General features: G+C 38.4%; 1 protein-coding gene across 3 annotated transcripts in view; it reads right to left on the minus strand.

Moving 5' to 3' along the window:
* The window catches only part of ACACA (acetyl-CoA carboxylase alpha), a 277,348-nt gene that overhangs the window by 210,705 nt on the left and 50,988 nt on the right, over positions 1–15,655 (minus strand). For 2 of the 3 annotated variants that reach the window (XM_061142719.1, XM_061142724.1), the window contains exon 2: positions 820–866. The exons of the other annotated variant lie outside the window; for it this stretch is intronic. In XM_061142719.1, coding sequence (XP_060998702.1) covers positions 820–866 — 47 coding nt within the window. The remainder of the gene's footprint in view (positions 1–819; positions 867–15,655) is intronic. 3 annotated transcript variants of the gene reach the window in all.

Below are 15,655 nucleotides of genomic sequence, written 5' to 3' on the forward strand. Positions count from 1 at the left end.
AAACTGTAACAGATTTACCACTCTGAATAACACCAACAGGTACAGCAGCAAAAAGGCTGCTTCTTTCATATTTTTAGAGCAGTGACTAATCAAGCTTAAAAATACTAGATAAAAAAAAAATTTCTAAATTCCATCTCAACTAACACAGAAAATGACAGTTGCCTTCTTCACAAGAGAAATAAGTAAGGCACTCAGGGACAGATTCTAGTTTATAATCTAAGCAAAATTAGATAACTGAACACACACACACACACACACACACACACACACACACACACACACACACAACATCCTATTAAGAAAGGACCAATTCTCTGATTCCAAGGGAGAAGAAAAAGAAAGGACTAAACAAATGAAAGGCTCCATATGGTCAACTTCAAATTGTTCTTTCCAAGCTTTGGACATGAAGACAGCCTTCCCTATAGGTTCCAGAGACTGAAAGCAGCTAAGAGTCAATAGCTTAAAAGCTTGTCCACCAACCAGCAACTCAATACTTGAGTGGTATTCCCGGGCGACAAGCCTACAAACCACAGAAAAGAGAAGTCGTGTATGGAAAATCACTGAGTAGCTGCCAGACACTCTAGAAGCTACTCCATCGCCCGTCCCATTTCCACTGATTCCAGCCAGAACAGAGGAGAAAAGGTGGTGGATTCCTACCACGGTGGTCTCATGCACTTTCACGCTACCCCCTCTCAATCTGCTTATATTCTTTTGTGGAAGGCAACTTTTAACATAAAAGTCTACAATTCCATATTTCAGCACATGAACATAAAACTTTTATCACACTGTACACATGAGAGAGAATGATTTGTAACTGACCTCTTACAATTCTTACTGTCTGAGCAGATATCCACTTCCAAAAAGAACTGGAGAGAGAAAGAGAGAGATTTGAAGTGTTGTTGTTTTTTTAAGAAATTCAAATTTTATCAATTGCTGTTTTGTTCATCTTAGTACAAAACAAAATACTCAAAGTATCATTTTTCTGGTCAAATATACTATTTATTAACTTGAAGTTCAAAGTTCAGTTGACTGTTTAAATCTGTAAATCAAAAGCATTATACATTCAAAGACTTTATTATTCATGAAAAGTATTAAACAATAATCCAAGCTTACCATTCCACAAGGTGACTTTTCCAATTGTGTGTCTCGATGGACACATTCTGACCCTATGACTTCCAATATTTCATCAAAAAGGAGGCAGTGGGGACAAGAGAACAACTAGATTCTCAACAATTCACTCAGGCTCTGATTATGTTTCCACAAAGGTTGGGTGCCAAGGAGAGGACAGGTCTCTAATTATTAAGTCCCTAAACTAAGGGATGAGATGGCTGGATGGCATCACCGACTCGATGAACATGAGTTTGAGTGAACTTCGGAAGTTGGTGATGGACAGGGAGGCCTGGCGTGCTGCGATTCACGGGGTCGCAAAGAGTCGGACACGACTGAGTGGCTGAACTGAACTGACTGAAACTAAGGGCGCCAAGAATCTCTAGCTATTTCCCAAATACTCAGTTTCCTTCTTTGCCCAACAATTATAATGTATTCGGGGTAGAAATTCTCAACTTTGACTACATGTAAAGATCACGTGTGCAGTTTTATTTAAAACAAATAAATGGATCAAGAAGATGGGAAGTATTTATACAATGGAATCTTAGCCATAAAAAATGAAATTTTGCCATTTGCAACAACACAGATGGATTTGGAGGGTATTAAGTGAAATAAGTCAGGCAGAGAATGGCAGATATTGTATGATACCACTTACACATGGAATCTATAAAATACAACAAACTAGGAAGTGAATATAACAACAACAACAACAAAAAGGCAGATTCACACTTACAGAGAAAAGACTAGTGATTACCGGTAGGGAGAGTGAAGGCGGGGAGGAACTATAAAGGGGTATGGGATTAAGAGGTACAAACACTATGCACAAAATAAGCGACAAGGATTTATTGGGTGACACAGGGGTTATAACCAGTATTATAGTAACTTTAAAGGAAGTATAACCTCTAAAAACTGTTGGCTCTATATTGTGTACCTATATATAACATTGTCTATAATATTGAACATCAACTATACTTCAATTTAAAAATTATTTAAAAAACAAACCTATATATATAATTTATATATTTATATATTATATATTATAATATATATTTATATATATTTATTTATAATATAAATATCTATAAAATATTTATTTATAAAATATAATATGAATAATATTTATTTATAATATATATTATTTATATATATTATATTATTATATTGTTATAACTATATTGTTATAATATAATATATTGTAATAATGTTATACATTGTTATAATATAACAATAATATAACAATTATACTACACTATATTATATATTATTACATAATAATATATATAACTATATGATATTATATTATTAATAATATATAATATAAAGTAATATAATATATATTATATATATTAAGTAATATGTAAATAAAGCCTGCATGCCCTGAATCCTCTGCTCCTGCAACAAGAGAAGCCACTGCAATGAGAAGCCTGTGCACTGCAATTAGAGAGTAGCCCCCACTCTCCATCACTAGAGAAAGCCCTTGCACAGCAGTGAAGATCCAGCACAGCCAAAAATCAATTTAAAAAATTATAAAGTAAATAAACCTAGGCTTGAAAATCATTGCTCTAGAGTACAGAAGAAAAAAGAAGGAAAGAACCTCTTTATACAGACAGGAAAGTCCAGAAGCTCAAAGAGAGGACCCCAAATGACAAGCAACAGGACTGGGGACAATGCAGGTATGCCAAGTGCTGAGTTAGGGTGTACCCGATTGTGTAATCTGAGCTAGTGTTATTCCCTACAATTATGGCAAAGAAGGCAGTGAAAAGTGGCAGGAAAAAGTAAGTAAGTGTAATGATGGAATGTAAACAAAGGAGTCAAAACCAAGGGCCAAGATGACACTCTGACCCTACCACATACTGGCAGTGCACCGGAACAACTCACTAAACGTCTCCGAGTCACCTCATCTGTAAAAATAAAAAGAAGTCACATGTACCTCATGGGACTGCTGTGAGGACTGAGAATACAGGAAAGGCTTTTACAAACGATGATGCACTGGACCACTGTTTCAAGTATGAGTTAACCAACAATCAGAATACTAAGACATTAATGTAGTGAGTTACAACCAACATTTTAAAACTCAAGTAAACAGAAAATGTTGGGACTTCCCTGGTGGTCCAGTGGTTAGTAATCCACCTTGCAATGCAGGGGATTCGATCCCTGGTCAGGGAACTAAGACCCCACATGCCAAGGAGCAACTAAGCCCATGCACTGCAACTCCACAACTAAGGAGACTATGCACTGCAGCCATAGAATCTGTGCCCCATGGATCTGCAAGACACAACAAAAGATCCTGCATGCCACAACTAAGACCCGATGCAGCCAAACAATATATATTAAAAGATAAAGAAAAATTAAGCATTTTTTTAAAAAGAAATGGTTAACAGTGCACCATACTGTAAGGATAAATATTGCTTTGTAAATTTTTGTATCAATTGGATATATTTCATAATGTTAACAACATCTTATTATGGTTGTGTCCAAAAAGTTAAGTCCTTTTCTTTTTTTTTTTTTGCCACACCCCCTGGCTTGCAAGACCTTGTTTCCCTGGCCAGGGATTGAACCCACGTCCTCAGTGAAAACCCTGAGTCCTAACCACTGGACCTCCAGGGAATTCCCCCAAAAGTTAAATCTTAAAGTCACAATTTGGCAAATAGATGGGGAAACAGTGGAAACAGTGGCTGACTTTATTTTTCTGGGCTCCAAAATCATTGCAGATGGTGATTGCAGCCATGAAATTAAAAGATGCCTATTCCTTGGAAGGAAAGTTATGACCAACATTGATTAATATGCTGATATTCAGACAGCATATTAAAAAGCAGAGACATCGCTTTACCAACAAAGTCCGTCTAGTCAAGGCTATGGTTTTTCCAGTGGTCATGTATGGATGTGAGAGTTGGACTATAAAGAAAGCTGAGTGCTGAAGAATTGATGCTTTTGAACTGTGGTGTTGGAGAAGACTCTTGAGAGTCCCTTGGACTGCAAGAAGATCCAACCAGTCCATCCTCAATGAGATCAGACCTGGGTGTTCATTGGAAGGACTGACATTGAAGCTGAAACTCCAGTACTTTGGCCACCTGATGCAAAGAGCTGACTCACTGGAAAAGACCCTGATGCTGGGAGGGATTGAGGGCAGGAGGAGAAGGGGACAACAGAGGATGAGATGGCTGGATGGCATCACCAACTTGATGGACATGGGTTTAGGTGGACTCCGGGAGTTGGTGATGGACAGGGAGGCCTGGCGTGCTGCGGTTCATGGGGTCGCAAAGAGTTGGACACGACTGAGCGACTGAACTGAAATGAAAGGCACAATTAATCTTCAAACTGCCCCCTCCACTTTATCCTCTCTAGCAAACACAGTGGGTTAAGTACCTAAACCAATGGCTCTTAAAGTTTCCTAAGTCAATACACTACAAGAAATCTGATAAAAGCTATGAACCCTTTTCTAACAAAAATTCATGCTCACCCAAATTTTGCTTGCATACAAGTTTGGGAACCCTAAAGCCTTGCCATGAAATAGCCTTAGACTTTTCTCTCTAAGTGGTCAAAGAATGGAGTTGCGCCCTCAAGAAGGCTCATACAGCTGCTGTCTTATCACCTCTAAAAGAAGGCCTTTCCCCAAATAGAGCTGTAGAACACTCTACTAAGCCAAATAAACACTTCATTATATCAAATGTTAGCAAAGTCAAATTTTCTTTTATTTAAAAATACATACAGTTGACCCTTGAACAACAGCAAGGGTTAGGGGCGCCAACCCTCCACCCAGTCAAAAAGTCAGGCATCACTTGGAGGGGGCCTTCTGTATATGCAGTTTCCATACATGCAGTTCCTTCAAATCCAAGATTCAGCATCCACAGATGTGACCAACCTTGGTGCCCACAGTAATTACAGTATTACCCTTGTCTTTCAAAGATCACCTGTCGATATTCTTGAACTTTTATTTGGGGACCTGAAAATATTTGCAGAAGGCTCCCAAACTGTACCCTACGTCACTGAAAAAAATGAGGTAAAGCTAACTATAGCTAATGCACTTATTTATTTAGACATTTCTCTAAATAAAATAGAAGAGACTTCGCCAAACTTACGAAAAATGTTCTTGAACTCAAATGACACTGTATTTTCCCAGCAATTCTAATAAAGAGGCAGCAATTAGTTTTCACAGTGACTGATAAAAGTATCCAAGCTAACACAGCATATCCTTGCCCTTTTAAGCCATAGAAACTTCACTGCAGATGGTGACTGCAGCCATGAAATTAAAACACGCTTACTCCTTGGAAGGAAAGTTGTGACCAACCTGGATAGCATATTAAAAAGCAGAGACATTACTTTGCCAACAAAGGTCCGTCTGGTCAAGGCTATGGTTTTTCCAATGGTCATGTATGGATATGAGAGTTGGACTGTGAAGAATGCTGAGCGCCAAAAAATTGATGCTTTGGAACTATGGTGTTGGAGAAGACTCTTGAGAGTCCCTTGCACTGCAAGGAGATCCAACCAGTCCATTGGAAAGGAGACCAGTCCTGGGTGTTCAATGGAAGGACTGATGCTGAAGCTGAAACTCCAATACTTTGGCCACCTCATGCGAAGAGTTGACTCATTGGAAAAGACCCTGATGCTGGGAGGGATTGGGGGCAGGAGGAGAAGGGGACGACAGAGGATCAGATGGCTGGATGGAATCACCGACTCGATGGGCATGGGTTTGAGTAAACTCCGGGAGTTGGTGATGGACAGGGAGGCCTGGTGTGCTGCGATTCATGGGGTCGCAAAAAGTCGGACATGACTGAGTGACTGAATTGAACTGAACTTCACTGAAATTTTAATCAAAAATAATTACTGAATTTTCCTGGTCATTTTTGTTATTCTATTGATGAACTCTTCACTCCAGTATTCTTGCCTGGAAAATCCCAAGGACAGAGGAGCCTGATGGGCTACAGTCCATGGGTCGCAAAGAGTCAGACACGATTTAGCACATAGAAGGATTTTGGCATTAACTCAATATCCATGAAGGTTATACAGTTCTTTTTTAATTAACTAATTTACTGATTTGGCTGCGTCAGGTCTTAGTTGCAGCACTCAGACGCTTCAGTCGTGGTGCACAGGCTTCAGCAGCTGCAGCTCATGGACTCCTGAGTGCAGGCTCAGTATGTAGCGCTCAGGCTTAGCTGCTCTGCAGCATATAGGGTCTTAGCTCCCCAACCGGAGATCAAACTTGTGTCCTCTGCATTGCAAGGCAGATTCTTAACCGCTGGACCACCAAGGAAGTCACTATACCATTTTTTTTAAGCCATATTTTATTTTCCTGCAAATTTTGAATTTTAAAATGACAAGCACTGTGTTCCGACTAGTGAGATAAATGACAAAATATTCAAAGATAAATAAGATTTGGTCCCTGGCTAAGTGGTTGTGGGCACCTAAATAAACAATTACAGTAGTATAATAGTTGCTAGGTGTGGAAACACAAACCTGGAGGTGATAATGATGAGGGCAGGGATCAAAGAAGACTTCCTGGAGTGGGAAAGCACAAGCAAGGATTAACTAAGAAGAAAATCAAGGAGGGAGACAAAGGAATGAATTCCATGTAGAAGAAACCACTGAATAAAGACCTGGGTAGAATATGATTTATGAGAAATACTACATCTGAATGCCCCTCCCAGGCGGTGTTTGTGGTAAAGAACCCACCTGCCAATGCAGGAGACACAAGAGACATGGGTTCAACCCCTGAGTAGGGCAGATGCCCTAGAGTAGGAAATGGCAACTAATGCAGTATTCTTGCCTGGAGAATCCCATGGACAGAGGAGCCTGATGGGCTACAATCCAGGGGGTCACAGAGAGTCGGACACGACTGAAATGACTTAGCATGCAGCACATCTGAATGGCTGCAAGAATTTGAGGCCATTTCCTTCAAGAGCCAGCTGGAGACTTTGGGGTTGTTGTTTGTTTGTTTTTTTGGTCAGGGGTGGGGGTGTTTATTTTGTTTTGTTTGTTTTTGGTAAACAGCAACGTATCTCTTTAGGATATAATAGAGAAAATAATATGGTGTACTTATCTGTTCTAGTCTTCATTTCTCAGTCTAGGGATTTAGAATATTTATCAAGGAGGAAGCTGGTGCAAATTTCTGCACCTTTCAAGAAATCTTTAAAGAAGACTTGTCAAACTTCTGGATAAAGATGGTAAGTTGAATGCATATCCACTTTTGCTCCTACCTGAAAATCCCATTAAAACAAAAGGAAAAAAAAAAATTTTAAAAGCATAAGGCAAAGAAAGTCACCCCTTCCTTCCTCCCCCTAAAAAAGTCAGGGGAGACAACAGCAAGATAATTTTCTTGAAAGAGAGATGGAAGAGTGATAAATGACTACACAGACCCAAGAAAACGAAATTACGAGCCATTGTAGTAAACATAGAATCAGTATAATTTACATCATAGAATCTCTAAAATGTTCAGGAAGTGGAAGTGAAAAATGGAACTATAAAGAGGATGAAATTCTATTTCAGAAGCTTCAGATCCTTAGATTTTCTCCCCAACTATAAACCCAGGTGCCTCCTGCTCTGCCATCCTGAAGAAGAGACTGAAGATTTATTCTCTAGAGAGTAAAATGGAGGGTTTCTAGGCTGAGGGATGCTGGCAACAGTAAAAGGGAGGATACCATATTGAAAATGGAGAGATTAAGTAAACACATCGAGTAAGACTTCCCAGTCTTCTCTCCCCAATTTTCACCCTCCAAGAGGGAAACTGAAGGATCATTCTATGCAGAATCTAACCAGATGAATGAAAGAAAAAGAAAAAAAAGCCTCAAGTAGAACAACAACAAAGAAAATTAGAGATCCCAAATTAAAATGCCCAGTCAGATCACCCTACAGTGAAATAAACAGTCAATGAACCTCATTCACATTTTCATAATCTTGGATTAGTTTTTCAATCCCCTCTCTTAAAGTTTAGCAGTCAATTAAGGATTACTAGATGTCTGAGAAAAATACAAAAGAATTCTTTTTTAAATAATGACTACCTGTAGAAAACAATGCAACTTGAAGAGATTATGCAATACAAAAAAAATTTTAATTAGGGGAGGGGAGGCAGGAAGGCAACCTAACTCCTGTGGTATTTTTTCTACAAACTCATAACCCTAGAATAATCATGAGAAAACATCAGGCAAATTTGAATTAAAGGACAAAATACTTGAACAGTTCTCTTCAAAACTGTCAAGATCATTAAAAAAAGAAAAAGAAAAGAAAGACTAACAAACTATCATAAATCAAGGGAGACTAAAGAGACATCACGACTAAATGCAATGCAGTTTCTTGGATTAGATCCTGGAACAATAAACTGGAGAAATCTAAATGAAGTCTACAGTTTAATATTACTGAACCAATGTTAACTTCTTAATTTTGACAAAAATACTGTAATTATGTAAGATATTATCACTGAAGGAAGCTTGGTGGAGGGTATTCAGGAATCTTATGTATGCTATTTGCAACTTTCCTGTAAGTCTAAAAATCACTTCAAAATTCAAAACAAAAGTAAAAAATTTAATTTTAAAGGACTATCATTATCCTGAGAGAACTAAGATATTACTTACATGAAACACATAGGATATTTTTTTTCCATTTATCTTTATTAGTTGGAGGCTAATTACTTTACAATATTGTAGTGGTTTTTGCCATACATTGACATGAATCAGCCATGGATTTACATGTATTCCCCATCCTGATCCCCCCTCCCTCCTCCCTCTCCACCCGATCCCTCTGGGTCTTACCAGTGCACCAGCCCCGAGCACTTGTCTCATGCATCCAACCTGGGCTGGTGATCTGTTTCACCCTTGATAATATACATGTTTCGATGCTGTTCTCTCTAAACATCCCACCCTTGCCTTCTCCCACAGGGTCCAAAAGTCTGTTCTGTACATCTGTCTCTTTTTCTGTTTTGCATATAGGGTTATCGTTACCATCTTTCTAAATTCCATAGATATTACTTACATGAAACACATAGGATATTTTTAAAGGAAACATTTAAAGAACAAGAAAGAGTTCTTGTAAGTTAAAAATACAACTACAGCAATGAAAACTCAGTACAAAAGTTAGAAGATAAAGAAATATCTTTCATAAATCAGAATAAAAAGAAAAAAGAATGAACAATAAGAGAAAAAAGGTAAGTACTAGAGAATCTATTCAGAAGGTCCAAAATATGAAGAAAAAAGTATAAAAGTGTTAGTCGCTCAGCAACGTCCAACACTTTGCGACCCCACGGACTTATGTAGCCCACCAGGCTCCTCTGCCCACGGGATTTCCCAGGCAAGAATACTGGAGTCGGTTGCCATTCCCTTTTCTAGGGATCTCCCCTACCCAGGGATCAAACCCAGGTCTCCTACATTGCAGGCAGATTCTTTACCGTCTGAGCCACCAGGGAAGCCCATATGAAGAAGTGGCACTCTCAAAAGTAAGAACAGAACAAAATAGAGGGAAGGCTAAAACTGATGTAATAAGTCAATAAACTTCCTGAAACTGAAAGGCATAATGGTCAGGTTAAGAAGGTCCATCAAAGGTCTACTACAACAAACAAAAACAGACAGGCACCAAGCAACATCACTAAAATTTTTAAAAAATGAAGACAAAGAGAAGATTCCATAATCCAGAGAGAAAAAAAGGTCACATACAAAGGAGCAAGAATCAGAATGCCCTTCAGACCGAACAGCAAAAATAATGGAAGCCTGAAGGTAGTGAAACAATGCTTTCAAAATTCTGAAGGAAAATTATTTCAAACCTAAAATTCTATGGCCAACCAACTATAAGGATAAAGATACTTTTAGGCAGCAAAATCTCAAAATAATTACTTCCTAAAATGAAACAATTAGAAAATATATTTCATTTTACAAACAGTAATACAATAATTGATATAGCCCAGAATCATAAATGTATGTTAAAACCACTGGAAAAGAGATTATTCTAAAATAGGATATTCCCGTGGTGTTAAAAAAGAAAATCACCTTACAGAAGAGGATTCTGGGAAGACAGAAGAGTAGCAATTACTAGGAATCTGTGTCCCCAATTAGACAATAATTGCACTCTCAGAATTTGACTAGTGTAACTATACTGGAACTTGGGAATCAATTGAAAGCTTGCAAGTTCCATGGACAGACTTTGAAGGTTAATTGTAGTTGATTACAGTCAATTTTCCCTGGAGAAGGAAATGGCAACCCACTCCAGTATTCTCGCCTGGAGAATTCCACAGACAGAGAAGCCTGGCGGGGTATAGTCCATGGGGTCGCAAAGAGTCAGACACGACTGAGCGATTATCACTCACTGATGGTCAATTTTACTTCTGGGTATAGCAGCAGCTCTCCATCTACCACCTCAAGTCATATGGCAGCACGACCCCACTGTGCACACGCTCTTCACACTATGGAAGCCAAGGTGGACAGAAACAACCCTGTCTTTCAAATAGTGGGGATCTGTGCTCTCATCACTCACTGCTATTTCTGATCATATACGTGTAGATAAAGAGGCAGACAGTTACAGCTGTTACACCTCCTCCCACTGTTGCAAACCCCTCATCCTCCAGCTGAAGAGACTTCCAGGGGACTTAAATAACCAGTGCCTGGAACTTCCCTGGTGGTCCAGCGGTTGAGAGTCCACACTGCAACTCAGGGAACGTGGGTTTTATCCCTGGATAGGGAACTTAGGATTCCACATGCCATGGGGCAACTAAGCCCTCAAGCCCCAACAAAGGATCCTACATTCTGCAACTAAGACCCAACACAGACAAATAAAGAAATAAATATTCAAAAAAAGAGAGAGAGAGCGAGCCACTGCTCTTTTATGTACCCTTCATTTTCCTTTTTCCCGCTTTGGGGAGCCAGACACTAAACACGAGCACATTCAAAAACTACTTCATATACAGGGAAAAATTAGAAAGTGACTGAATATGCTGAAGGGAAGACTCAGGAAAGATGTGAAGAGACCTAACATCTATATCTCAGGTTGACCTTCCGCATGGAGACTGTCTACAATGGTCAAAAAAACAAAAATTGACAATTAAAAAAAAATCAAATTCTAGGAAGAAAGAGAATCTGATTTCCAAAATTATCACATTATTAAAATCAAATATCCAGTTTTCAACAAAAGATCACAAGGCATACAAAGCATGAGGAAAGTATGACCATTAAAAAAAAACAACTAAATCAAGAGAAATTATTCCTAAAAAACACCTGATGGCAATATTAAAGCAACTGTCTAAAGATGCTCGAAGAAATAAAGGAAGATGGGGACAAAGTCAAGAAAACAATCTCTGAATAAAATGGAAATAAGAATAAAGAAATAGAAAACCTAAAAAGGAACCAAAAAGAAATTCTGGACCTGAAAAGTACAATAACTGAAATGAAAAATTCACTAACGCAAACTTGAGCAAGCAGAAGAAAGAATCTGCAAACTCTTAAGATAGGACATATAAATTATCAAGTTGGAGGAATGGAAAGAAAACAGATAGACCAAAAGCAAACAGAGACTAAGGGCTCTGTGGGACACCATCAAGAGACCAACATATGCACTGTGAGATCTCAGAAGGAGAAGTGAGAAAAGGGCAGAGAGAATATTTGAAGAAATAATGGCTGAAAATTTGCCAAATTTGATGAAAGACAGGAATGTAAATGTTGAAGAAGTTTAACAAACTCCGAATGAGACAAACTCGAAAGACCAATAGGCATACTTTATAACCAAACTTTTAAAAGTCAAAAGACATAGAGAATCTTGAAAGCAGCAAGAGAAAAGACTCATCAACTGTATACCAAAAAGTTGGATATTCTAGATGAAATGGATAAATTCTTAGAAACAAAACTAAATCACAAAGAAATACGAACTCTGAATAGACCTATAACTGGTAAGGAGAATGGTAATAAAAAATCTCCCAATGAAGAAAAGTCCTGGATCCTGGACCTCCCCTGGTGAATTCTACCAAACAATTAAAGATGAACTGATATCAATTCTTCTCAAACGTCTTCAAAACACTGAAGAGAACACTTCCTAACTCATTCTATGAGGCTACAGTTACTTTAAATATCTTCGACAAAAAACTAGCAAACAGAATTCAGCAGCATATTAAAAGACTTATTATATACCATTTCCAACTGGGATGCAAGGATTCCACTGGATTCCAAGAATGCAAAGATGATTCAACATATATAAGTTAATCAATGTAATACACCACAGTATCAGAATGAAGGGAAAAAACCCACATGATCATCTCAATTAATACAGAAAAGGCATCTGATGAAATTCAATACACATTCATGATAAAAAACATTCCAGGAATAGAAGGAAATCTCACACAAAAAAAGTCATATATGAAAACCCCACAGCAAATATTATACTCAGTGGTAAAAGACTAAAAGCTTTCCTCTGAGACATACAGAGGATGTCCACTTTTACAACACACTTTTTCACCACAGAAATTCTAGCCAGAGCAATTAGGTAAGAGAAAAGGAAAAGGAAAAGACAATCAAATTGGAAAGGAATAAATACAATTACCTCTGGAGGTGATATGATCTTAGATGTAAAATCTCTAAAAATTTTACACACACCAAAATAGAAAAACAAAAACTGTTAGAGCTAACAGATGAATTCAGCAAAGTGGCAGAACACAAAGTCAACACACACAAGTCAGTTGTATTTCTACACACTAACAGTGAACAAGCTTCCATTCACAATAGCATTTAAAAGAATAAAATATATAGGAATTAACTAAACCAAAGAGGTAAAAGACTTGTACAATGAAAACTTTTATAGTTTTTATAGTTTTATACATTGCTGAAAGAAATTAAAGACATAAATGGGAAACACATGCCATGTTCATGGATTGAAAGACTGAATTTTGTTAAAATATCAATACTGCCCAAATTCAGTGCAATTCCTATCAAAATCCCAATGACACTTGCTGTAGAAACAGGAAAAACCTACCCTAAAATTCATATGGAATCTCGAGGGTTCTTGAATAGTCCCCCACCCCAAAACAAAATCTTGAAAAAGAACAAACTGGAGAACTTATACTTCCTGATTTCAAGAACTGCTTCAAAGCTACAGTGGTCAAAGCCATGTGATACTGGCATAAACAACAGACATGAAGACCAATGGAATACAAGGGAGATCCCAGAAAGAAACCCTTGTTTATAGGGTCAAATGATATTTGACAAGGGTGCCAAGACTATTTAATGGGGAAAGGACAGCCTTTTCAACAAATGGTGCTGAGAAAACTGGATCTCCACATGCAAACAAAAACCAGACACTTACCTAACACCACAGACCAAAATGAACTCAAATGGATCAAAGACCTAATGTAAGACTTAAAACAACAAAATGCTTAGAAGAAAACACAGGACAAAAACTTCATATCATTGGATTTGGCAAAGATTTCTTGGCTGTGACATCAAAAGTATAGGTAACAAAGGAAAAAAACAGACAAACTGGATTTCTTGAAAATTAAAAGAAGTCTGTTCATCCAAAGACTATCAACAAGAGTAAAAATGCAATCCAAAGAATGGGAGAAAACATTCGCAAATCATATACCTGATAAGTAATAAATGTCCAGAATGTTATAGAGAACTCCTAAAACTCAACAACAAAAAACAACCCAATTCAAAAAAAACAAAAAAAAACAACCCAATTCAAAACTGGACAAAAGATTTGAATAAACATTTCTCCAAAGAGGACCTATGAATGTCCAATAAGCACGTCAATATGCTCAACATTACTAATCATTTGTTGTTGTTGTTTAGTTGCTAAGGCATGTCCAACTCTTTTGTGATCCCATGAGCCCGCCAGGCTCCTCTGCCCATGGACTTCCCAGGCAAGAATATTGGAGTGGGTTGCCATTTCCTTCTCCAGGGGATCTTCCCAACCCAGGGATCAAACCTACATCTTGTGCATTGGCAGGAGGATTCTTTACCATTGAGCCACCAGGGACGTCCTTACTAATCATTAGAGAAACACAAATCAAAACTAAAATAAGGCGGCACTCCACAGTAATTAGGATGGCCACTATCAAAAACAAAGAAAACAAGTATTGGTAAGGATGTAAAGAAATCAGAACCCTTGGGGTGCTATGGGGTGCAAACTGGTAGTACTATGGAAAACGGCATGATGGTTCCTCAAAAAATTAAAAATAGAATTACCATATGACCCACCAATTCCACTCTGGGTATATACTCAAAAGAACTGAAAGCAGGATCTCAAAGGGATATCTGTACACCCATGTTCATAACAGCATTATTCAGAATAACTAAAACTTGGAAAAAAGCAAGCATGCATTGATGGATAAATGGATAAGCAAAATGTAACATATACATACAATAAAATATTATTCAACCTTAAAGAGCAATATGCTACGATGTAAATAAACCTTGAGGACATTATGCTAGGTGAAATTAGTCAGTCACAAAAAGACAAATACTGTATGATTCCACTTATATGAGGTCCTTGTCAAAATTACAGACCAAGAGTAGAATGGTGGTTGATGGGGGCTGGGGAAGAGGAAAACAGGGAGTTACGGTTCAAAGGGTATAGCAGTTCAGTGTTACAAGATGAGAAAAGTTCTAGAGATGGCTGGCAGTGATAGTTGCGTAGCATTATGAATGTATTAAATATCATAATGCAAAACTGTACATTTTTTAATTGTTAAGATGGTAAATGTTATATGTATTTTACCACAAGAAAAAGTGAAGAAAAATCACCTCATGAGCTATATATTAATTACAAAAGTGAAAAAAAAAATTACAAAAGTGAATAAGGATTTTTACAATGAAAAAATATGGTGGGGGACATCCCTGGTGGTCCAGTGGTTGAGCGTCTGTCCGTCAACGCAGGGGACATGGGTTCAATCCCTGGTCGAAAAGATCCTACATGCTACAGAGGAACGAAGCCCACACTCTAGAGCCCCTGAGCCTCAACTTCTGAGCCTGTGTGCTACAACTACTGAAGCCCGCCAGCCTAATGCCGGCACGGCGCAAAAGAGAAGCCCACTCACCACAACTAGAGAAAGCCCCAGCGCAGCGACAAAGACCCTGTGCAGCCAAAAAACCTCACTATATGTACATATTACTCTGACGAAAATAAAAAGGTAAACAGCTCACCATGTAATGTTAAGTGAAGACATCAAAGATGAAGGATGGTATATAAAGAATGTATTTGTTGTTGTTGTCTAGTTGCTAAGTCTGTGTCTGACTCTTTTGCAACCCCATGGGTGGTAACCTGCCAGGTTCCTCCATCCACGGGATTTCCCAGGCAAGAGTACTGGAGTGGGCTGTCATTTCCTTCTCCAGGAGATCTTCCTGACCCAGCAATCAAACCCACATACCCTGCACTGCCAAGTGGGTTCTTTGCCACTGAGCTACCAGGGAAGCCAAAGTATGTACAGTTCGTATTAAAACGTTGGCAGAGTAGGGGACTTCCCTGGTGGTCGAGTGGCTAAGACTCCTTACTCCCACTGCAGGGGGCCCAAGCTCCAGCCCTGGTCTGGGAACTAGATCCCTAAAGAGTTCGCATGTCGCAACTAAAGATTCCACATTCCACATGCCAC

The sequence above is a fragment of the Dama dama genome, chromosome 5 (assembly GCF_033118175.1).
Source record: "Dama dama isolate Ldn47 chromosome 5, ASM3311817v1, whole genome shotgun sequence".
NCBI classification, from domain to species: Eukaryota; Metazoa; Chordata; class Mammalia; order Artiodactyla; family Cervidae; genus Dama; species Dama dama.